Here is a 25,747-nt window from a genome sequence, read left to right as displayed (position 1 = left end):
GAGACCATACTTTTAGCTGCGCCAACTCTATACGCTACGCCTCCTGCTAAATTTCCAACAAAACCAAGCTTAAAATTGAGTTCTTGAACAGCGAAAGGGAATCATGACGGAAGCGCAATATTTTAGCATTGAAAGCCAAAACAAATGTGCAGATGAATACTTCGTAAGGGGTAGTAAAAGCTCTATTAATAGAAATACAGCTTCAATTTTTAAAAAGTGTAATTTCCCTTTAAATTTTGAAAGACTTCATTAATGTGGGGCTGTAAAGGAAGACCATGGAGATTTCCGTCCCTGTGTGCTACCTTTAATACCGAGCTAAACCTGCACAATGCCGTATGAAACTTTCTAGCAGTGGTGGGGCAATGGGCACGTAAGGAAGAGAACACAACACACGATTACGAAAACTGCGAAATGAAACACAGAAGAGGAAATGAGACACGGAAGAGCTTCCCTGGCGTCTCCCACCGCGGCGCATGCGTAGTGCAGCGTGCTCCCAGCGCCTCAGGTCAAATGGTAGTGACGACTCTTTCCCCTGTGCACTTTGCCCCGGTCCTTCGTGTTTGCCGTACCGTCTCCGGCGACACCGCCACACTGCCACACTAAGACTGCACTTTCCTGCTCCAGCCCGGCATTTTCAATCTCTCAACGTTGGTAAGAAACTAAAAGTACCCCTGCATGTCTCATCGCCTCCAGCTTTCTGTTTCTCCTTGCGGTGTAGTTATTAATATTGCCTCAGTGCTCAGGTTTTACAGGCATCCTGCTGACGCGCCCTTTAGAGCTCTTGGTACAAGTGTGTGTATATTATACGTCTGTCTGTTAAAGTTCTATCTTAAAATGCAACGTAGTCTATGGTCACTTCGCAATAGGTCAGACAGCCTTGATTTATAATTAAAAAGCGTGTGAATCGAGACCGAGCGAGCACCTACTACACTGAGAACACATAATATGACAACAAGTTAATTATAGATCTCAGTAATACAATTGCCCCATAGGCACGAAACAGAATTGTGGTTCTGGGTTATTTTATGCCTGCTGTACTGAATTGTAACTTGTATATCTGAAATGCTTTGCAAAATGTTTTACTGAAATAAATAGTAGGTCACGCTTGCGATTACAGCGTTTCTTTTGCTGTCATGCAGTGTCTAGCAGGCAGGAGGCATCGTTTTGTGCTGTGTGAAAAGCACGCATGCCAACGTTACCTATCTAGGTAAAAGACATGACTTCTTCTTCCTTTTTTTTTTTTTTTTTTTTTTACAGCAAAACGGAGTAGATTGCTTTTCTCTTTAGTCTTTTTGTCAATGCAAGTTAAAGGGGAAATGAATCACCTACGACTTTTTTTTGCTAAATATTCTTATTTCTTTACACTTGATGCCCCTCGGAACAGCAAATATCTCCTCTGTTGTAACCCCTGGGATTATCTCATGGAAAGTGGCGGGTGCTCAGGGCCAAAGTGGCTAATCCAGATTGGTCAAAGCTTGTGGGTCAATATTCGTATATATGCTATTAAGAGACTTGGCTTTTAGACCCCCCTCATATTAGCGGTTTTACCACCTCCTGTGCCCCTGCAATTGAATCTCAATCAGGAAGGGCTAACAAGGGTTTGATCACGTTTATATCTGTACTTTTAAGGGGGTGGATGTACGTGTTGCTGATGCAACACCACACTGTTCATCTCCTCAAATTAACTGAGCCACATGATGTTTTGTTGATTAATTATTAGAACAATGTTTTTGATTCCTCAGTGTTATCGATGGTCTTGAGACGAGGGTGCATAAACAAGCCTCAAAAAATCATTAAAATTTTACTAGACGTGCAGGTCGAGTAGCTTGAATAATCTACTCGACCTGACTATAATGTACTTGACCCTGAAACAGGTCTCAAATTGTGTGATCCTAGGCAAATATTGTATTTTAGAGTTGCCTTTTTCTTCATTTTCATATATCAATGCACCTTCGAATATGTGAGTTCAGCATTTCTGCTGTAAAAAAAAATCCTCTTTTGTTTGATTAAATACACAAAACATTTGCTCCATGTATAATACATCTAGCCCACATATAGGGTACACATGGTCCATGCATGACTTGCCTATTAGTTTACTAATAGCTTTGCGATCAGGGCAAGAGTGTTTCTCAGTTTATGTTTAAGCACTCATTTTTAATAAATATATTACTAAAGCATGATGTGGTAGCATACTGCCATTTACAGACAGTACATTTCCAAGAAATATCCAATGACCTTCCCACTAACGTGCAGCTTTACTTATAAAACTATGATAGTGTATTAACAATAATCTATAAAAATTGGGTTTCAGAAAACATTTATCATTTGAACATCATCAAGTAAAGTGTTCTCTTTTTATTTTTATTTTTTTCCATTCTATGAAACTATTTTTTTTCATCACACAGAAATGGTCTTTCACAGCTACTGAAATATATTTTGAAATGTTTGTAAAGTTGAGTGTATAAATGTTGTGTGTTAGGAAAAATCTGATACCAAAAGCCTTTCTTTTCATATAGGTCAGACAGTTCACCTTACAAAATCCTGGAACTCTGCAGTCACAAGGAAAAGTATTTGCATTGCAAGAAGACAAACTGGCTTTTGACCTCTGTCTCTGAACACCAAACAAATGTGACAAGAATAAGATTTAAAGGCATCTGAATTGTTAATTCAGTTTTTGACTGAACAGAACACCTGTTCTTTGCCCACTTGCCAAAATGGTCAGGTCAGTGGAATCTAAAAATAGCTCGACCTCATAAAATAAAACTTGCACCAATGCGAGTGGACGAGTAGATTTTTTGACCCTGTTAAACTACAGAATGAGCATAGGAAGGAATTTATGATTATCTGGGTTGGAGATTTTAACGCCCATTTGTGTGAACCTAAATATTTAAAAGTGTTGCGGGATCTCTGATGACTATGATTGTCCCATACAGCACTTTAAACATTCCCGTATGGGAACGCACTCAACAGAATGCTGGCTACGAACTCTATGATCTTTCAATCCCCGGAAGTCAAGGGAGTCCCTATGTTTTTGGGTGGACGTGCTCAATCCACAATTGACTTTATAGTTTATTCTACAGATTTACCCCCCTCTGTAGGAAAGTTTAATGTGACGCTAACTTGTATAAGTGATCCTTACCCCTTAATTATGGAAACGAGGATGGGTTTGGATAAGGGTTGTGGCATTAGAAGTCTGGCAACCAGAGATGAGACTTAATGGGCAGAAAGGCCTGACCATCAAGTGGGAAAACATTGATAAATGTAGCTTTTATAGAGACCTGAGGACAAATAAGAAGGAAGAGGTCATGGCTGCTCTTGGGGGGAAAATACCCCTGTGCATAAAATTATTGAGGCATTTTCTGCCTTAACAAGCTATATGGCAATAAGTTACAACGAGTAAGTGTCAATAAAGTTAGGAGCCCTCGTCGGTTCAATCATGCATGTACGTCTGCTCTCAAAGACTTAAAGAAGGCTATTGGCACTTCCCCATATAATCAGACCACTATGAGATTGGCAAGAAAGACATACAGGGACATCCTTGTTGCCAGGAAGAAACAACTGATGGAGAAGGCCTGAAACGAGTTAATCAAAGCAAGTAATAATAAACATATGAAGGCTTTTTGGCGAGTGGTTAATTCCACCCCATTGGCTGGCAAGGATAGTGCTGTATTAGATACTGTCATCCCAGCCCAAGTGTGGGTGGAATATTTCTCTAAAACTTTTAAAACCAGGGGATAGAAGTCTCTCTAGCCATAGCCTTTAGTAAATCAATTGAAGTATCTGACGTTCTTCAGGCCATTCAAGATTGCCCACCTGACAAAGCCTCAGGACCTGATAGAATCCCTGCTAATGTATATAAAACTATACCAGAATTTTGGGGGCCAATACCTACCAGTGCTGTGATAGGCCCCCCGATAGACACCTGGAGAGAGGCACTCATTGTACCTATTTTTAAGAATGGGCATAGGGCTGAACCACACTGTTACCATCCAATCTACCTCTTAGACAGCTCTGTTGAGATCTTAGGCTGAGTGGTACTAGCAAAATTGGAGACATGGGCCATGGAGACCGACTGTTTATTTAAGGTACAGTTTGGGTTTTGCCCGGGGCTGGGCACGATTGAACAGACTTTCAACCTGACTCTGATAGTATAAAAATATACTAAGGCCAAAAAAGGCTGTGTCCATCTAGCCATTATGGATCTGTCCTGTGCTTTTGACACAATTGACAGACCCAAACTGTGGGCTGTTATGTCAGATATGGGGGTGGATAAAGGTAACATTTCTCTTCTCAGCAGAATCCACGCCTGCACCTCTGCAGGGGCCTGTTTCAGTCGGAGGGGTAGAGGGGGTGATCTGACAGAGGAATTTCCCTCTTTAAAGGGGGTTAGACAGGGATGTGTGCTGGCACCTTTCCTTTTCCTTATAGATATAAATGGTCTGAAAGATTTTTTGTATAATTCCCAGTCAGTCCCAGACTTACTCTATGCGGACAATGCTGTCCTTATTTCAAGGACAGCAAATGGCCTTCAGTCTTTGGATGCCTTCAATACTTTTATGGCGAGCCTTGGCCTAAGAACAAATAGAACAAAGTCCTATGTGATGAAGAGCAGTCCAAAGCTATCAAAAACTAAGACATTTGTTCTTGAAGGTTCAGAAATGTTAAAATTTCTGAATTTTACTTATCTTGGAGTCCCTACAGATGTTGGTTTTAACTTTTAACTGGAATTTTTTAACTTGTGTTCGTGTTTTGCAATTTCAAAGATTCGTAGATGCTGTTTTTAGGTTCTCAAAGAAGCTAGGCTGTAAAGCAGTGAGGGAAATGCTGACTTTTAAAAAAAAGTAAATGTTTCTCTATTGTGTCGTTTGGAGCTGGGGTCTAGGGCTATGGCAACTGCACGAGCCTTCAGGTAGTGGAGAATACGTTTCTGAGAAGGTTATTACCAGTTCCGCAATCCGCTCTGGCCACTTTCTGTCATGATGAAGTTGGTCTGAAGGGCAAAGCCGACTATATAAGATTGCAACCCTTATTGCTTTAGTCAAGAATCTGGCGAAATCCCGAAGCTCAATTCTATAGATCAGTGATTTCGGACTGTTTGTCACTGACTCGATCTATGGATATTCCCTGGCTCAGATATGTTTATTCCTTATTCTCCCGTCTTGGGGTTGGGGAATATTTCCATGCCCCTGAGTTCTTGACAGCCAAAGAGAGGACTAAGGAGCTCTATTGGCATTCTATTTTAGAACTGAATTTGACTGGCAAAACATCAGGGGATTTGGAGAGCTTGTTGCCATAGCCGCTACACCCTAAGCTGTATCTCACTATCATTCTTTTAGAGTGGCACATATTTTTATTTCATTTGAAGTCTATACATTTGTTAATTAGCATTTCCCACTCAAGGCACTTGGTTTAAAAAACGTCTGCCATGTACATGTGACAGTAATTCTCCCCAAAGCACTTTGCACTTTATCTTTTGTAATTTATATACTGTACATAGAAGGTTTTTATGTCCTGTACTTTTGTCTTCAGGCAGTAGGTCTAGCTATTTTGCCCATTCATATCTACATGACTTGGGAAGTGAAGGGATGATACATGGTGTGTTAAATTTTGTACTTGATGCTATTCGACTTCGCAAGTGTTATCACTTAATATAATATGTTTATCCTGATATTGTTATTTATATTTTTGCTGATTATTGCATATGTAATTGACTATGTCTTTTATGGCTCTTTTGAGTCCAATAAAGTGTGACTGACTGCCTGACTGACTTGATGGTATCTGTTGGCTATGCATGCCCCCCAATTAGAATTACTGTAATATTGTTGTGTAACCATTTTTAGCTATAGTTTTATACACCTTATTTTAGCAAAGTAGGCCTGCCGCTGTGCACTTCAACCTAGATATATTTTATTTTAGCTTTGTTATATTTTAACATTAGCCACATTTGCTGTCTTGTTTTATTTTCTCTACCTAGCTATTCTTTGCCTAGGTCAGCACTGCATTCTTAAACAAGACATTTCTTTCACTCTGTGCTTTTCTCAAGGCTGCAGTAAGATAGGTTGCTGGCAAAAGTGGTACGCTTTGTCTCCGATGTTCACAGAAACATACTCACTCTTACGTGGGGATCCTTTCTTGGAACATCACATGTTTTACTATAAAAACACTAAGTTGACCCATGTACGTTTAGAGGGAGATTCCAGCCAGATGACCACGGCTGTATGCTGATTGCGTCACTCAGCTGCTTACGTAGACTACAGGCCTCCTGTTCAGGTATGCAGGATGTCTTCCTAGTGGGAACCTGAAAGGCAGAATTGAAGCTTAACTTGCTCTTCTCTAACATAGCTTAGGTAGGAACTATCCCTACAAACCTTAGTAACAGTATGGTAGTGTTATTCTTGTGTTTTACTCTCCTTGTCACAATTTTAATCTTATTGTGCTTCATCGTCCTAGTTATTGCAATACTTGCTTTATTATCTAAGATGGAGTTACTTCAATAAAACCTTAATGAATTTTAATCTGCCTCTTATTGTCCTTGCATACGTGAGACTAATGTAACTGAGAGAAACGGATGAGATCCGAGTAACCACGATTTCCCTGAAGAGTCATGTATGTCATGGGCCCAGTTGCCCCAATCATCTCTGCACTCGGGTGGAGATGAGGTACTGCTAGTTAGCCAGAGCAAACCTGGATTAGGCCTACAGGTGTCACATGGTGCAGGATCAGACTCAGTCCCCGCAGTACAAGTAATTCTGCCACCCGAATCCAGTAGTCTCATTAGGATAATGGGAACCTATGTGACAATATGAACTTGTTGAACAGTGCATAGAGGGACGGGGTCTGAGAGATCTGAAAGTGATTGTAATTTTGAATGTTTTTTTAATGAATATTTGATTTTAAACTATTGCAGTTACAGTTTGTTAGATTGTATGTTGCGGTGAATGCCTTAGCGATTTAGTGAGATTTGACCACGCAGTAAAGTATTGTATCAGGTTAGAAGGTGTTACAATAGTTTAATATGTTCGAGGGGTTTTATTGGTAATGTGATGGTGTTTTGCTTCACTAATGACCAAGCTGAAACACTCGTGCACTGACAAAAAATCTCTGGAATGCGCTTCTTAGTCCAAAGAAGACATTTATTATTTCACTACACAAGGTTCCTAAAAGGAGATTAGCTTGCCGAAAGCACATGTTTAAAAATGGCCACAGCAATGAAATGAAATAATGTACAAATTATTCTCCACTGCAATATACACAGCAAATATATGTATCTATATTATAATGCAAGGCAAATAATGAATTAAAAAATATACATCACCATGAGAAAAGGACATCACTGCTTCATCTCCCTCCTATTCAGCATCAGATCGCTAGATCCCAGAATCTATCGAGGAGAGAGAGATTAATTATCCTCACAGGAAGGATGGCACACTCCAGCATCCTGGATGTGCCTGAGATCAGCAAACACTCTCTGTCCCTGATCCATCTGGTCTCGGCCTCTTATACTTTGAACAAACAAGAAAAGAAAAGTCTAGAACTTTCCCCCTCCCTGCAGAAGTTTATTTATTTAAAAAATGCTGATTGCTTTAGGCCAGCTTTGAAAATAACACGTTGGGAGGTGACCACAATCCCAAAGTGAAAATCCAAAACAAGTCCGTTCCCTGCCATCTGAGTACATTCTTATCAGCCTATGCCCTGGGTGGGGAGAAACACGAAGAATAAAAACGTGCACATTGTACAATGTGGAAAAATATTTGCAGATTTTAATGTAGCAGTGTCTAATGCTAAGTTAAAGTCAGTAGGCAGAATGAAGCTGATGGTCACTAAAGTGACAGTGTATTGCTAGGCTAAGTGCAATGTGGAGTCAGTGGTCAAAACTCACATATCATTACAGATGGCCAAGCGTTAAAGTTCTACTTACTGCCAGCTATAGTGGTGTTGATCAGATCTCCAACTGGATTACTATGTTTTCAGTTTTGTGGTTGATTTCAGAGTGGCTTGTTCCTATGGAATTGGATCAGCTTAGTGGTAAATGGAGGTGTTTTTCAAAGGTAGTGTTGTACTTACCACTGTCTTAGTTAGAAACTTGTGGAAAATACTTGAAGGGACCCTGAATATAATTACAAAAGTAGCCAGCCATAACACACTTTCAGTATATCTGCATGGCAGCATCAGTTATTTCAAGGTAACATAACACTTTGTTTTTGTATCTTCTTTTTTATTTCCTTCTGCAGACGTTGGCCCACAGACTACCTTGGAGATGAATTTCTTTCTAGAAACGCTGAAAGTCCTGGTGCTCTCTATATACTACACCTTTGAACCTTTGTTTTTATGGCTTCTGCCTTCTAGAAGAAAGAATGTTGCTGGGGAAATTGTTCTCATAACTGGAGCAGGAAGTGGGATAGGGAGATTGATGGCTTTAGAATTTGCACGTCTTGGAGCCACACTTGTCCTCTGGGATATCAACCAGGAAGGCAACAAGGAGACTCGCAGACTGGCCAAAGAACATGGAGCGCAAAGAGTACATGATTACATCTGTGACTGCAGCAACCGGCAGGACGTCTACAAGGTGGCCGCACAGGTAAACGTGACGTATTAGCTATTCCAATAAGGATCATAATGAGCAATGTTTTGTCTAAATGAGGGCACGTTTAATCACCCTCTTTCTCATTCAGACTGATCATTTTTTTTATTTTCTGACAAGTATTGAACTCCTATAAACTTTCATGTTCTTTCCCTTCCCCGTTCCTGCTGCTGAGATCCATTGTAAACAATTTCCAGTTTCCTGATAAGAGACGCTGTAGAATATAAGTGTTTTTAAATAGTCACAGTATACTGTCTCTGAGATCCCACTTACAGGCAGCTTTCACTCGCCTTTTCTAGACGACCTATTGTGTACGGTACCAGTACTAAGAGTGGACTTTGGGTCAGTCCGTTGCTTACCATTTGTTGTTTTTCTTGTCAGTCTGATTTGTTTTCCTATTATTTGATGGGTTGTGTCTGTCCCTCTGCTGTAGCATAGCTTCTTTACCTTCCTTTTGCCTGGATGACTTGTACCCTTCCACTTCTCACATCAGAGAGCTGTTTTTTTCTTTTTCTCCAAACAACCCCTAGGAGTGCATATGTTTTCTTGCTCTCTACCCCTCACTTCACTGCCCTCTTCCTGTTGCTCTCCACTCCTGCACAGCATGTCTGTAAAAGCACAGTAACAAGTGTTTGATAAGCTCGCCTTAAGTGTAGACTTTATTAGATTGTTTTTCTCTTATCTTCTACATTCCTCTTGTTGTATGAAAGCCCAGGCCTTGGCACATAAAGGTACAATTTATGTTGCTGGGCGCGGGGCAGGCTGCTGCACTCACCCAGCCTGTGTATAATGTAGAAAGTTAACTAAGCGTGTCTAGGTATGAGTTGTCTGTTTTGGTGGAGACTTATAAATCTGCTCCCAGGCTGCTGCAGACCATCACATTTTCCGGGCTAGGGGACTGATTACGAGTTAAGGCGTTATTTATCACACCTGATAAATAACGATACCACGGGGTACATTATTTATCGGGTGTGATAAATAAACCCTATTACGAGTTCATGAGTAATAACATGCGGATTTTGATGTTTAACACACCAAAATCCGCAAGACACAGTAAATGCTGTATGGTTTTCTGCCCTTTAAATTTTGGCACGTTTGGCCTGTGAAATTTGATGAAGGTTGAGTTACTTAACCCTTCTGATAGTTATCAGATACGTTAGGTACCTAACAACTTGTAATTCAACCCATGCATAAACGGGTTTATACAGGCGTCGGAATTATCCAACTAGAAATTAGGCCCAGTGTGTGCTAGATCCAAGTCGCACTAGCAGCAGTAGCGAACATTTTACCAACAAAAACCCTCAGTGTACCCCCACCTTGTTTTAGATAAAATCCTTGTATGAAATAGGGCACGGTGTTTATGAATTTAATACCAGCCACATTATATTTTGAATTGCCATGCTTTCTGAATTGTAGTTTATATAGTGTGTGCAGGGCCTCCATATTCGAGCATTGCAGTTTGAATGTATGCAGTGTAAGATTGCTTCATTCACACTGGCACTACCTCAGAACATTCAGTGGTAATCTTTCTCAGTCAGGTGAGGGGATCATAGTCTGAATTTTTTTCTTCTGCTGTGGCGAAAGATCTGTAGATGCTTTATTACCTATCTCGTTTTATGAGACGGAGTTCAGGCCAAATATAAGACCGTCATTAGTCCACTTTTGGACCATGCCAGATAATGTGTATCGGGTGCAGGCCATCTAATCACACTGCCAGCAATTTGAGTTCAGGAGTAAACCTGCTTTACTCAGCCTGGCAGGGGTCCAGTACCAGTTGTGGCATACTTTAAAGCATAAAAAATGAACCCTCGCTTCCCTGAGAAAGCTACCATTTGATAACTAGGAGTAAGGAACCCTTGTCCTCAGAGTAGTTTTAGCTCAGGAAATGTGCCTAAATATCTTTCTGTCTTTTAAGGACTATTTTGGGAGAAAATAAATTCTAAACACATTGTAGAGCCTGGCGAACTGTGCATACCCCAGGTTATAATGTAATTCTGGATCAGGTAGAAGCACTGCTTGCTTTCCCAGATGTCCTATACGCCTTGGAAAAGTTGCTAGCGTTGCCATTGGAAAGTGTCGCCCAATGCAAACTCCTCCCAAAACGAATACAACGGTTTTAGGCATCCCATCTTCAGTACATTAATCTACTCAGGCAGTGGCTTTGGATTTCCATTTTGCTGCGTATTCTGATGCAGGTATTGTGCTAATATGGAGAATCAACATACAAGAAGGGATCTATCCCGAACATTTTATGCACAATTTTCCAGTTACAGTGGCAAAGGGAATAGGATTATTCAAGTTGAACGAAAGTGCACAGGAACAGTATATGGTAGTTGTGCCCTGGGTTTTAAGCTGTGCAGCCCAACCGGCCCTCTTTAGAGTGGCATTTCATGACTGGGTAAGAAATAAAGCAGTTCTGATAGATTGTGGACTGCGTAGTAAATGCATATGTAGGGGAGAATAAGCTCACCTATCCTGGTCTCTGCATGAAACTTGTACTGTTGATTTTCACCACTACAAGTTTATGCATCAGCAGAGGCAGCATTCAGAAAGCAGAATTAAATATGGGCGTAATGGGCATATTCACTGGCTAACCATTCCCCAGAAAGATATATTGAGATGTTTCCAAAATGCAATATTGTTTTAAGTCTTGGTGGACAGATGGTATAAATTATCCTCCACAACCGTTTCCAAGCCCTGACTTGCGAACGATGGGGACCTACTTCATGGTATGAAATAACTGGCTTTTGAGGTGACACATGACCTGAGCAGTACTTAACACAGGAAGGTAGAGAACGAATCAATCACCTCAATTAAAGAGGCAAGTGAAGCATCAGGGTCCATATGTGTCAACAATATATGTAATGCGTATAGCAACCACTTTACTGGGTCAAACTGCTTGGATAGGCCTTTTATGTTTCGATCATTCAAATAGTTGCTGACAGTAGTTCCAGTGCCAGTAGAAAGTGTAGAGATGAAAATGGACATGTTTGCATTTTCTCCTGCTGTGGGTTTCTTTTTCCATTAATGCAAAGATGTAAGAATTGACTTTATTGTCTTTGTACATAATGATACATACGCACTTCCCGATCTGCAAGATTCATCACTCAGAATGTGCTAACCAGGATTGTAATTTTGAATGCCTGTGCATAGTGGATGGCATACCAGCCTCTGAGTTCTGTGCTGTTCTATAGGCATATAACGCCCATTTCGCATGCTCAAGAAATAAAGGGAATGTGTGTGTCATTAAATTACTGAAATGGCAAATGTAAAGGTCGCCAGGTCATCAAGCATCCTCATTAGTAAACAGCATAGTGGGCATAAAATTTAGAGCCATCAATATTTGTCTCTCTCCCTGGTCTGCAGCACAGAGCACCTATTTTGGGTGCACCTGGAATAGATGAGTAGACGAGCTAGTGTACGTAATTAGGAAAAAATATACCATCCCCAGTTGAGGTGCAGACTGGCACCATCACCGGGGTCAGCACAGTTTCATTCTGTCTTCCAGTGCAGAGTGACTGACCTGTTTTGAAAGAAGGTACAGGGCTTCCCAGCAGGTTAATACAGTGTGTGACTACACCAGCTGGCAGAGTAATCCTTCGGTAGTTCTTAGCCTCCCCCCTCACCCGTAACGCCTTACAAGCAGTGCCCCAGAGAACGGATTAATAATGCGCCTTTTTGTATGTGGTACACAGTTAGTACAGCTACCTAGAGCCTTATTCACCCTGTCCCCATGTCAGTATTATGGCACAAGTAAATCCGTTCGGTTCCTCGCTCATTTTTGTGAGGCACAGGGGGGAACGTCCCTTGAAATTGCACAGTTTAATATGCACCCAAACGATACTCATTAGTGAAGTAATTGGGCAAGCGTGAACTGTCCCTTTTGTAATACAAAAGTGCTGTTAAGTGCAAAAACATCCTTTGCGTCCCCAGGGCACTTTTATAATAAGACACTTGGAGCATTTTCATAACTCTAGGTAATATTATTTAAATCATGATGTAATGCTTAGCTTTATAGATTGTTCTAGCAAATCTGTGTTGCACAAGGTTGACTCAAGCCACTGGGATTTTAGATAGTACTATAATTGTGCAATTAATGTTAGTTGATTTGTAGGCTGCAAATCATTATTTATGTAATTATGTTTGCTATGACACTGCCCTTCCCTTCCGCCTGCCTTGTAGGGCAAGATTATCCATGGTTGATAAACCTACAGCACTGCTATTCAAAAAAGTATTTAATAATTAAACCTGTGGAAGAAAGAGTGCAGACATAGAAATTATTCATCAGATATATGTTAAACAAAGCAATGTATAACCACCATGAATCCAGACTATGGGCCTGATTTCAACTTTGGAGGAGGGTGTTAATCTGTCCCAAATGTGACGGATATCCTACCCACCGTATTACGAGTTCCATAGGATATAATGGACTTGTAATACGGCGGGTGGTATATCCGTCACATTTGGGACGGATTAACACCCTCCTCCAATCAGGCCCTATGTCTAAATAAAACTCTTCCGTGTTATTGGCGTCACAGTTTCAGACTTTAACATATTTGGCATCTGTCCCTTAAACGGACAAGTAGTCAGTACTTGGTGGCTTTCTAAGCCTTAGTCCACCTCAAGACAGGAAGGGGTCCAGATAGAGTTGGACATTCAGTTTAGTGTCAGGTGTGGGATTTATATACCATTCAGAGGACATGGTTTTCTTAAATAGTAACTGTTGGTGCAAGTGCCAGACGGAGAAGTAATGCAACCTCTTTTCTCATTTTTTAATAGTACTTCTCTTGTAGTATTAGGTATTCGGGATGCAGAGATACGGACAGAAATATTCCTTGCCCTCTTGTAATAAAGGACATAGCAACCAAAATATCCATGCTAAAAGTAGAGTCCAATCATTAGTTTTGTTGTAAGTTTCATGTGTGCAGTTGTGCATTTAATTCCAGTCAAACAAACATTATTGTGGCATAAGATGAAGCTCGTCTTAAAAAAAGTCATGTTGATAGAATTGATGATGTGGCTTAACTTCAAGGCAATTTTGCATCTAAGGCAGTTAAGGTTTTGCAAGGGAAAGTCTACAGTACTTGGTGCAGTGACAGTCTACTTGCCAGCAACTCTGCTCATGGGGTTGTGATGCTGCTCCACTGTGTATTTGTGGATCTCTTGAAGACCTTTGAAATCATTTACTGCTCAGTGTTATCAACAAAAGTTATACATTTTGGATATCCAGTCCCACTTGTGTCCACATGAAATAACCTCCTTGTAAACAACTTGTCCATGATAGCAAAACCGAGACACCAATTGCCACAAAATCAGAACTGGTCTGGGGCATGATTGAATATTTCTGCCAGAAATATTTCACTTTTTTACCATAAATTTGACACCACTTCTACTTCTGTGAACAATCTCCCTCCAAAATGTGATTGGACTAAAGGCTGTGCTCAGTTGTACATAAATGATAGAGCACTTTTTTATTAGAATGCAGTCGTTTCGCAATGATCGCTTAATGCCTTGGTTTAAGTACTCCAGTGCATATAATTTAAGAATGAATAAAGAAAAAATACAAATTCTAGTTTTGGTACAAAAAACGCTAGGACGTGACATATTGATTGTATCTGAGGCAAAGATGCATTAATATTTAAGGATTCAGTTTGATGCAAGAATGATGTGAGACGAGCCTAATGTGCAAGCATTAAACTCTTTTAGCTGCTGAGCAATGCCATGGCAAGTTTTAATAGTAAGTTTGGCAGCTTGTCGTTATCCCCCTGGTAAAAGCCTACATGGCCAAAGAAACAGAGTAACTCCAACGATGATTTATGGCTCTGAACTAAGGCTCTGAAGATTACCTCTAAGACTTGTTCACATAACGGATGCAGGGTAGCTGGCGGGTATGGGGTAGTTCTCCTGGGATATACCTGTGGAGATAAAGACTTGTCTTGGGATGACGGACAATGTATTTTCGGATATGAGGTCCATGATAGGTTGTTCTGGGGTGGCCGGGGAGGGGCTGTTTATGATGAAGGAGATATTTTTTTAAAAAACTGGTGGAGGGGACTTTTGTGTCCATTTTCGGTTTACATTGTCTTTCACTAGATAATAATATATGATACTATCTCCGTCTGTGTTGAACGCAAATAAAAAATGCGTTTGTTAAAAAATTGAATGTACAAAAATTAACAATAAGAATGATCATGAATCGTAATGGTAATATAGTGACAGTGTGATCAATCAGTTAGGTTATTAATTATTAGAAGACCTTGATTATATACTTTTTTTATTGATATATCTTATTTTGTAATTTTGAAGTATTTTAATGATGTGTGAACAGTAAAAAAAAAAAAAAAAAAAAAAGCACCTGCTAGCTTGCCTAAACTTACTTCTCTTGATCCTCATCACTGATCAGGCCTCAAAATATATTAAAAAGTTTACTAGACCTGCAGGTCGATTAACTTAAATAATCTTCTTGACCTAACTGTAATGTACTTGATCCGTAAACAGGTCACAAATCGTGTGATCCTAGGCAATTAGTTTACAGAGTCGCCTTTTTTTTTATTCTCACATATGACTGCAACTTCAAATATGTGAGCTCAGCATTTCTGCAGTGCAAAAAAACTATTTTGTTTGATGAAGTAGAATAAAGTTTGCTGCATGCATCACAAGAATCTAGCCCACATGCCCATGAGGTCTAGCCCAAATAACCTAGGACTTCTTTTAGTTTACTTGCAACATTGCCATCATAGCAGGAGTGTTTCTCAGTTTATTTAAACACAGTTTAAATAAATATATTACTATACCATGATGTGGTAACATATTGTCATCTACAAAGTAACTTTCCCAGAAATGTCCAAAAAAACCTCTCCACTAACTTGCAGCTTTACTGATAAAACTATGTAGTGTATTAACAGTCTGAAAATTGGGTTTCAGAAAACATATCATTTGCACATTAACACATAAAGTATTCTGATTTGTTTTAATTCAATTAAAATATTTTTTCACCACACAGAAATAGAAAAAAGGGCTTTCACAACTACTGAAATAAATTTTGAAATGATTGCACTAGTGTGTTAGTTAAAACCAGACACCCTGAATGAATCATTTTCTTTTACATTCTAAGCAGCAGGTCACACAGTTCACCTTACAAGTCCTGGAACTCTGCAGTCAGAAGGAAAATGAATTGTAAGAAAAACTGACTTTTGACCTCTGTCTGTGAACACAAAGCAAATGTGACATAAGAACAAGAGTTAAAGGCATCTTTCATTGCCCCCTCATTTTTCAACTGAACAGAACACCTGTTCAGTGTCAACTAGGGACACATAAGTATGAGTAAAGTATTAAAAATAGCTTGACCTGATCAAATAAGACTTGCTAATGTGAGTGGTCGAGTGGATTTTTCGAGCCCTGCTCTCAGGTGAGATGTGCCATCTACAAACAATCATAAAATAAAACATATCCTGGGATTTGGGCACTGAACCCAGAAGACTTGTGGGCCCCACTTTCCCAAGATGACTGCACCAAATAGTACTCTGGTGAGTGCACACACATCCCACATGCCATGGAGTTGCTGCTAGGGTGGGATGTACACGTCTTGTGCACAAGTACTGTCTTCCTCATTTCAACTGCCATGGCTTGTGCATTAGCGGTCCAACCAGAGGCCCCAAAACGCTTCAAAATAAAAATTGTGCAACATCAAATAAAAGGTCCAAATGCTGCTCGAAAAATGTACTAAACTAGCTTGAAACAGACTATTCTGGTCCTAGGACTGAGTAAAATCACGGCTATGTAATTTCTTCTCACCTCTCTTTACTGCACACTTCTTTGGATTTGCAGATGTATAGCACCTGCCCTCCCCATAGACAAACTGGTCAGCATAAGAATGCTGACACGTCTTGGGCATTTAATTTTCAAGCTGCTTCAACAGAACAGGTTGGCTCTCCGCCTGCTTCTAATGGACAACACAAGGACAGGTCTTCACTCTTTGTAGTTCAGGCTGAGCACATCTGTCACAGCATTTGTGCTAACTGCCCCTTTATTCCCCCAAGAACGGACCATGGCTCATGCACTCCAGTTGGTCAATACTCCTCTTGTCATCTGGCGCGAGGTTCACGAAACATATTTCAGCACCAAGAATATAGCTATATTTATTGATTTGCATTACATTGCACACTGCCTGGTTGGTCTTTTATCATATCTACATAGCTACAATGAGTATTATTAATGGGGGTGATAACTATTAAGTGTAGTAAAAGGCAGGTCCCATTTTCTGGCGGTCGGTTTGGAGTTGATTATTTTCGTTATCTTGCAACACTGAGGCAGCACAGAAAGACGGAGGGATAACTAAAATCATTCCTGCAGTTGTTGTAGTGCAGGGGTCTCCAACCTTTTCTGTAGCAGGAGCTACTTCTGATCAGTGAAAATCATCGTGAGCTGCTGAAGAATAAGCAAGTTGTGCATTATTACAAGACACCCTCATGCCCAGCTTCCTTGACTAAAAGCCTTGTGTCCATAGAGCCAGACACTATGGTTTGAACAAAATACTTTGACTAGGGGCTGCAGTGTATGTCAGTGAGAGCGTGGTCTTTAGGGATGTATGAACGTGTGTGTGTATGAGTGGGATGTATGGGTAACTGAGAGACTGTGTTGTACGTACTTATGGCACAGGACGTACCTTTCGCCATATGTGGCACCGTTACATGTGTAACACAAACCTACAACAATTATTTTTTTTTTTTTTTTAAATTGGGGAAATGTAAAGTACTAAAATGTTCATAATGTGGCCTCTTTTTCTTCACTTTAATTTTCTCCCGTTTAAAAAATGACTTTTTCAATTGTAAATATGTCACAGTGCTCTGTGCTGGCCACTAGGAACAAGAAATCTGCTGTTTGTAAATGCAACACTTTAAAAAAAAAGGTGAGGAAATTAAAATGAAAAGTTAATGTAATCACAAGGTAACTTTTAATTTCAATTTTATCTGATTTAAAAGCATTGAGAAACATAATTTTGTTCCCACCTCCAATGTTTAGCTGACAAGGACTTTTATTTAAGAGTTAAATAGCTTAGTGCTTCAGTTCTTCACCTCTGTGACCTGGGTCATAAATGTTACCTGTAGCCTGATGATAATAATGTTGAATAGGCACAGCCTTCCCTTAACCTTAAAAGGAAAAAGTATTTGCAATGCAATGGGTCTTGCATTCGCTGGAGTTAGAGCTATTAGCGTGGTAAACTCCTAACTGGACGTTTCTTGCCACATAAATTAAAAATGAAAAGTAAAACAGTTTCACATGAGCTAGCCAACTGCTTCCATGAGCATGAAGGAGACACACAAAAGTAAAAAGAAGTTTGGTCGAAGTCAAACGTATCGCCAAAAGTGCAATTAGCCTGTAACTGGGTCGATGTCCAAGGCTGTAACCAAACCACCCCAAGGAGGGATAAACATAAAGCATTTACCAATAATAACAAAGGATTTTTGAAGGGCAAGCCCATGCACGAGCGATAGTGATGGAAAAGTAGCTCTTGCTTGCTTGCTTGCTTGCTTGCTATGCTCAACCTAAAAATGTGACCCTGTGCTTATTTAATAATGAACTCTAGGCTGTGAGCTACTCTGAAGGTGTCTGGGAGCTACTGGTAGCTCGATAGACTGTTTTGGAGGCACCTGTTCTTGTATGTGTTTGAAATTTAGCAGTTCACTGATGAAAGACTTATTTTTCCATATTTACAGAGATCCTTTGATGTGAGCTACATTCATTTCAGATCCAGTTCAATTGTTTAAGTCTGAGCTTCTTTCAGTTGCACAGAAAAGCCTTGCTCAAGAAAATCTTGCTGTATAAACCTGGCACCGAAAGGCAGAAGTACTTTGCCTGGATGGCTCTTGAGGGCAGCGGTGGAGCACCTCGCATCTCACTCGGGGACCACACCCACTTCTGCAGCAGGGCCATCAGGGTCTTGCATTAGACCACCCTGGCTCGGACCTGAGCCACCTTCTCCCTGCAGCAGGACATCCTTATTCTCCACATCTGCATCAGTGTGACCATCTCCTTCCCTCTCACCTGTGTCTTGGCTGAAGGTGAGCCCCACGTCCCTCTGTTATACCCATTCCAGTTCTTTCTTATGTGCGACCTTAGGAGAGCAATCGTTTCAGAAACTGTTAGAAATGAGGTCTGTAGTTGGCAGTCGGTTTGCACCCTGTCCAAGTAGGGACCCTCACTCCAGTCAGGATAAGGGAGATACCCGCTCAGATAACCCCTGCACACCCCCTTGGTAGCTTGGCACGAGCAGTCAGGCTTATTTCAGAAGCAATGTGTAAAGCATTTGCACATAACACACAGTAATAAGTGAAAACACTACAAAGGGACACCATACTAGTTTTAGAAGAAAAGCCAATACTTATCTATATAAAACAAGACCAAAAACGATAAAAATCCAACATATAGTAAGAAAAATAGGAATTCTGCAACATTTACTCAAAATTACAGTTCCTTGAAGTCGATAGCTCCACCTGGGGCTATCACGGCGTTGTGATCAACAAAACCAACAGTTCAGGCTGGCCGTGGCGTTGCAGGCCAGCTACGGTGTCGGGAAGACACGAAAACAGTACCTTGGATTTGCAGGGCGTCGTGATCCTCGCTGTGAGCTCAAGAGAGCGGTGTCACTGACGTCGCAGTGTCAGTTCCGGAGTCGTTGCAGGAGTCGTCTGGCTCTTAAGGTCACACACGTTTCAGATCGAACTCCAGGCTGATGAAGTCAGGTGCGCTGACGTGGATGGCGTCAGGGCTGAGGTGCGAAGCGGAATGATGCGATGTGCGGTGCCCACAGGTCACGGTGCAGGCAGCGACTCGGTAATGGCGTCCAGCAGCGTCGGTGAGACCAGGGCTGTGGTGTGAAGCAGGGCGGTCGACGTGCGGTGTCCACAGGTCACGGTGCACGCAGGATGCATGGTGACAACACAGGAGTCGATGGTGCTGGTGTCGGTAGACCGGGACTGCGGTGCGGGATGGTACGGTGCTTTGTGTACCTCACGAGTGGTATCCACAGGCCACGGTGCAGGCAGTGGCGTCGGTGTCAGCAGGAGCGGCGGCGTCAGGGATGCCCAGGCTGCGGTGTGAGCAGGCATTGCCAGAGTGCGGGGCCCACAGGTCGTGGTGCGAGCGGTGGCTAATTGAAGTTGTCCAGTGACGGCGTCAGTGAGATCAGGGTTGCGGTGTGAAGTGGGGCAATGCGACACCGTGTGGCGTCAGCAGGTCACGGTGCAGGCCAGCGGCGTCGTTGGCGGCGTCACTGTGGTTTCTCCTCTTGAACAGCACAAAACACACAGTTCCCAGTGCTGCAGGTCGAGGAAACTGAAGTCTTTGGTGTCCCCGAGACTTACAACAGGAGGCAAGCTCTACTCCAAGCCCTTGGAGAATTTTCTCAAGCAGGATGCACAGCAAAGTTCACCATTTGCACTCTTTTCAGGCAGAAGCAGCAACTGCAGGCCAGTCCAGCAAAGCAGCACAGCAAAGGGAGAGTACTCCTCCTTCAGCTCTTCTCCTGGCAGAGGTTCCTCTTGATTCCAGAAAGATTCTAAAAGTCTGGGGTTTTGGGTCTTCTTCTTATACCCAGTTCTGCCTTTGAAGTTTGCAAACTTCAAAGAAAAGTCTCAAGTGTTTTCAAGATCCTTCCTTGGCCAGGCCAGGCCCCAGACGCACACCAGGGGGTCGGAGACTGCATTGTGTGAGGGCAGGCATAGTCCTTTCAGGTATGAACGACCATCTCCTCCCTCCTCTCTAGCTCAGCTGGCTCATCAGGAAATGCAGGCTACACCCCCGCCCCCTTGTGTGTCACTGTCTAGAGAGGTGCAGAACAGCCCAACTGTCAAACTGACCCAGGCAGACAATCAACAAACAGGCAGAGTCACAGAATGGTATAAGCAAGAAAATGCCTACTTTCTAAAAGGGGTATTTTCAAACAGACAACTAAAAAACCGACTTCACTAAAAGATATATTTTTAAATTGTGAGTTCGGAGACCCTAAACTCCACATTTTGATCTACTCTCAAAGGGAATCTGCACTTTAAGGATATTTAAAGGCAGCCCTCATGCTAACCTATGAGAGAGATAGGCCTTGCACAGTGAAAACCGATTTTGGCACTATTTAACTGTTACGACATATAAAACACACTAGTATATGTCCTACCTTAAACATACACTGCACCCTGCCCCTTGGGCTACCTAGGGCCTAACTTAGGGGTGCCTCGCTAACCGCTCCCAAAGAGTTTACCTCCCTCCGTTTCGCTCAGAACCCACCAAGATCATCTGCGGCGTACCTCAAGGCTCATCGCTCAGCCCGACACTCTTCAATGTCTACATGAGCCCCCTCGCCGACATCGTACGCAAGCACGACATCATCATCACCTCCTACGCCGACGACACCCAACTTGTACTCTCCCTCACCAAGGACCCCGCCAGCGCCAAGACCAACCTACAAGAGGGTATGAAGGACGTCGCAGATTGGATGAGGCTCAGCCGCCTAAAGCTGAACTCTGAAAAAACGGAAGTCCTCATCCTCGGCAACACCCCGTCCGCCTGGGACGACTCCTGGTGGCCCACGGCCCTCGGCACCGCACCGACCCCCGCAGACCACGCCCGCAACCTCGGCTTCATCTTGGACCCTCTTCTCACCATGACCAAGCAAGTCAACGCCGTGTCCTCCGCCTGCTTCCTCACTCTCCGCATGCTCCGCAAGATCTTCCGCTGGATCCCCGCCGACACCAGAAAAACCGTGACCCACGCCCTTGTCACGAGTCGCCTGGACTACGGCAACACCCTCTACGCTGGGACCACCGCCAAACTCCAAAACCGCCTGCAACGCATCCAAAACGCCTCGGCCCGCCTCATCCTCGACGTACCCCGCAACAGCCACATCTCCGCACACCTGAGACACCTGCATTGGCTCCCAGTCAGCAAAAGGATCACCTTCCGTCTTCTCACCCACGCACACAAAGCCCTCCACAACAAGGGACCGGAATACCTCAACAGACGCCTCAGCTTCTACGTCCCCACCCGCCCCCTCCGCTCCGCTGGCCTCGCACTTGCTGCCGTCCCTCGCACCCGCCGCTCCACGGCGGGTGGGAGATCTTTCTCCTTCCTGGCGGCCAAGACCTGGAACTCCCTCCCCACCAGCCTCAGGACCACCCAGGACCACTCCGCTTTCCGGAGACTCCTAAAGACTTGGCTGTTCGAGCAGCGATAACCCCCCCTTTCCCCCCTAGCGCCTTGAGACCCGCACGGGTGAGTAGCGCGCTTTACAAATGCTAATGATTTGATTTGATTTACATGTAGTAAAAGGGAAGGTTGAGGCCTGGCAAGTGGGTACATTTGCCAAGTCGAATTGGCAGTTTAAAACTGCACACATACACTGCAATGGCAAGTCTGAGTCATGTTTACAGGCCTACTAATGTGAGTGGCACAACCAGTGCTCCAGGCCCACTAGTAGCATTTAATTCACTGGCCCTGGACACCTCTAGGGCACGTTAATAGGGACTTATTAGTAAATCAAATATGCCGATTATGGATAAACCAATCCACAGTACAATTTATATGGGGAGCACTTGCACTTTAGCACTGATTAACAGTGGTAAAGTGCGCAGAGACAATAAACCAGCAAAAACAGAGTCCAAAACCAGGAGGTCAGAAGACAAAAAGATAGGGTAGACACTCCAAAAAACTGACAGGTCTAACAGAAACCATGTCAACTTTGCCCCAACGCTGGGTCACTCCACTCTTTTCAAATCTTTAACACCATGCATTTATTTTCATGTAGTATAATCTGTTAAAAAAGACACCTCTTACCTCCCCAACCCGACATGCAGCCCTCAAGGCACAACTGCATTTTTGTGCCCCTTGATCAAAGCTAGTTAAGAGTACCTATTAATAAATAATCATGTCAAAACCATTAGGTCTTTATATTTTATTAGTGAAATTCATGCTTCATTGATTGGTGAGTCTGTGTGAGGTAGTTTGGAAGGTGAAAAGTGATTATGTTAAAGAGTCAATGGAATATTGGGTGAGTGTTTCAACAAATGAACAAATAAGACTGTGGATAAGTATAATGCAAATAAGTTCATAGAAGGATGAAAGGTTAAATGGATGGATGAGTGAACTGTTGAGTGTATGGATAGATGTGGATGGATTACACTGATCTATCAGGCTGATCCTCAGTCTGCTTTAGCAACAGTGCAACATCTATTGGAACACTGGTTACATTGATGGGAAACCGTGTTTGGTTTGTTACAAATTGCACTGCTGATTATTCCTGAGAACAGTATATTTAGGATATGTTTTCAGGGGATTTAAAATTAGTTTTCCACATTTACAGCACTAGTAAAAAAATCTTGTACGGTTTGCTCCATTGTCCATTATGCAAGAACAGTAATACAGAAGAACAAACCGCTCTAGCTTTGCTGTTGTGCGAGCTATAGACCACATAACACCAGGTTGTGAGATCTACATTTTATGATTTCTCATTGTCAGTACCTCCAGTATGCAAAAAGTCCACTTTAGTCAAGAAGAAGCAGAGGCTTACACATCATTAATTTGCTTTAAAGTCGTCAACAGGAGTGTAACAAGCACTGGCAAAGCCAATGGGTCTGGCATTGGCCACCAACCTTCTTGTAACTATTGTTCTGTTTTGTCATGGTTGTTGCCAAACTTTGAGAGTATGCTTGGCCTTCCTCAATGTAAAAAAAAACAACAAAAAAAAACTTCTGTGTTTTTTTCTTTATACCATAATACTCCCTGGCACAGAAGCAAACTACTTTGTTTGGATGTCGTCCTTATGAAAGGGCAGGATACCGTAACTCGTAGCAAAGTCAGCCAATGGCTGAAATGGGCTGATATATTGTCTCTTAATGCATAGTGGAGTGGGTTGAAGAAAAATGTGAATGACCCCAGCCACAGACTAATCTCCGAATCCCCTATAAGTAACTATGTTATACACATCATTTTAGTAAAATCAAACGTTTTGGCTCACACTGACCTAAAAATGATAACCGGTCTATCATTGGTTGTAAGCCTCTAGCCTTCGAGAAAGAGAAAAGGAAAGAAAGGGGAAGAAAAGAAAGAAAAGGAAAGAAAGCATGAATGAGAAGGAAAGAAAAAGACTAGATTTCTGGGAAGGAACAAAAGGTTTGTTGACAGAGCACTGTCTGCGCTTTCGATATCCAGTTTTATGGGGTGTTAAGAGTGAGGGATATCAAAGGTTTGGTTGTGGGTTTTCATTTTTATATTATTGTAATGAAAGAATCTGCCATGGTTCATTAAGATTTCAGCAGTGTGGGATTTGAGATGGTGGAACTAGGTTGATGCCATATTTGAGTGTGCTGATGGGTGCTTGTTCATATTTGTTTGAGAGCCATATTAGTGAAAAGAAATTGTGAGTCGAGTCTATAGGTTTACACCGCTAAGGCTCTCTTTACAGTACCTTCTACATAACCTATGCTCACTTTTGACCCCCTTCGCCACCATAGATTCAATTAGAAAACAGGTAGACCTAGGAGGCGGAGCCATCCTAATTCTTTTGGATCTCTTGGTGGCATTTGATACCATCTAGCTCCAGATTCTGACACGTCGCCTACATCAGGCAGGGCTGAGGGATTCTTCTATGAGCATCCTGGAGACATTCCTCCAAGACAGGACAATGATAGTTAGTTGTGTAGACTACAGCTCAGGTCCATTTCAGCTTCCCTGTAAAGTTCCTCAGGGATCATCTTAGTCCCACCCTCTTTAATTAGTGTGTGGCTCCTCTGACTAAAATAGTCCAATCCTTCAGCTTTCAGGTGTTGTTGTATGCTAATGACACTCAAATTGTCACCTTTCAAGACAAGATGCATATTACGGCAGATAGGTTTCAATCCTACATGAAAGAAATAAGCAAATGGATGAGCCACAACTGGCTGAAAATGAATGGCGAACAAAACAGAGGTCATCATCTCTGGGGCAAATACCTCCATTTGGAATCGTAGCTGGTCGCTTGAGACATGTGGGTCCCTACCTTGTCCCATCTCTGCGGCCAATTTGGGATAATTTTCGATTCAGATCTAACTTTTGATGTACAGATAAACAAAGTTATTAACACCTGTCTCTGGATAGTCAGAATCTTAAAAAAAAAAAATCTGCCATTCATACTACCAGAACTTAGAGCGACAATGGTGCTGGCCCTCCTTATATCTAGATTGGACGACAGCAGTGCCTTATATTTAAACATAAACCAATCATTCCTGGATAAGCTGCAGATGGTCCAAAATGCTGCAGATCGGCTAGTGCTTGGATTAACCTAGTTTACCTCCATTAAGGAAGGCTTGAAGAAGCTGCACTGGCTACCTATTAGGAAGTGCATCATCTTCAAGGCATTGTGCCTGACTCACAAAGTTACTAACACTTGTCTCTGGATAGTCAGAATCTTAAAAAAAAAAATCTGCCATTCATACTACCAGAACTTAGAGCGACAATGGTGCTGGCCCTCCTTATATCTAGATTGGACGACAGCAATGCCTTATATTTAAACATAAACCAATCATTCCTGGATAAGCTGCAGATGGTCCAAAATGCTGCAGATCGGCTAGTACTTGGATTAACCTAGTTTACCTCCATTAAGGAAGGCTTGAAGAAGCTGCACTGGCTACCTATTAGGAAGTGCATCATCTTCAAGGCATTGTGCCTGACTCACAAAGCCCTCCACTCTCAAGGCTTAGGATATTTGCAAGCTGCAAATTGGCACACTCCCAACCGCCCTCTAATATCAGCTGGGCTTAGGTTGGCACGGACTGTAAAGAGCAAAAGAGCCTTTTCTGTTGCTGCTGCCAAGTTATGGAACTCACTCCCAGCTAAAATTAGGGAGATCTCCTCTCTGCTGCCATTTTAAAAGCATCTGAAAACTTGGTTGTTTTCACTTTAGTTTTCTGATCTGCATTAGCCTCTTTTTGCCTGCTTAGCGCTTTGATACCTCTGGTCTGAATGCGCTTTACAAATAACCAAATGCAAATACAAAATACATCTTGTGATTTAGTCAGCTTCTCGACAAAACTAGAATCTTGAAGAATAATCCTACAGATATTGATCTGCTGAATCTAGACACTAAAATATTATTGAATACACTTGCTAAAGGTTTAGATGCTTTACTTCTGTACGTAATAT

General features: G+C 42.1%; 1 protein-coding gene across 1 annotated transcript in view; it reads left to right on the top strand.

The window, feature by feature from the left end:
• Positions 1–231: 231 nt before the first annotated feature.
• SDR16C5 (short chain dehydrogenase/reductase family 16C member 5) overlaps positions 232–25,747 on the top strand; it is a 211,694-nt gene continuing 186,178 nt past the window's right edge. Inside the window, exons 1-2 of the mRNA XM_069220207.1 lie at positions 232–651; positions 8,232–8,578. Of these exons, the coding sequence (XP_069076308.1) occupies positions 474–651; positions 8,232–8,578 (525 nt within the window). The 5' untranslated portion in view covers positions 232–473. The remainder of the gene's footprint in view (positions 652–8,231; positions 8,579–25,747) is intronic.

Source organism: Pleurodeles waltl, chromosome 2_2 (genome assembly GCF_031143425.1).
Source record: "Pleurodeles waltl isolate 20211129_DDA chromosome 2_2, aPleWal1.hap1.20221129, whole genome shotgun sequence".
Taxonomy (NCBI): domain Eukaryota; kingdom Metazoa; phylum Chordata; class Amphibia; order Caudata; family Salamandridae; genus Pleurodeles; species Pleurodeles waltl.
This window is presented reverse-complemented; position numbering and strand designations above follow the sequence as displayed.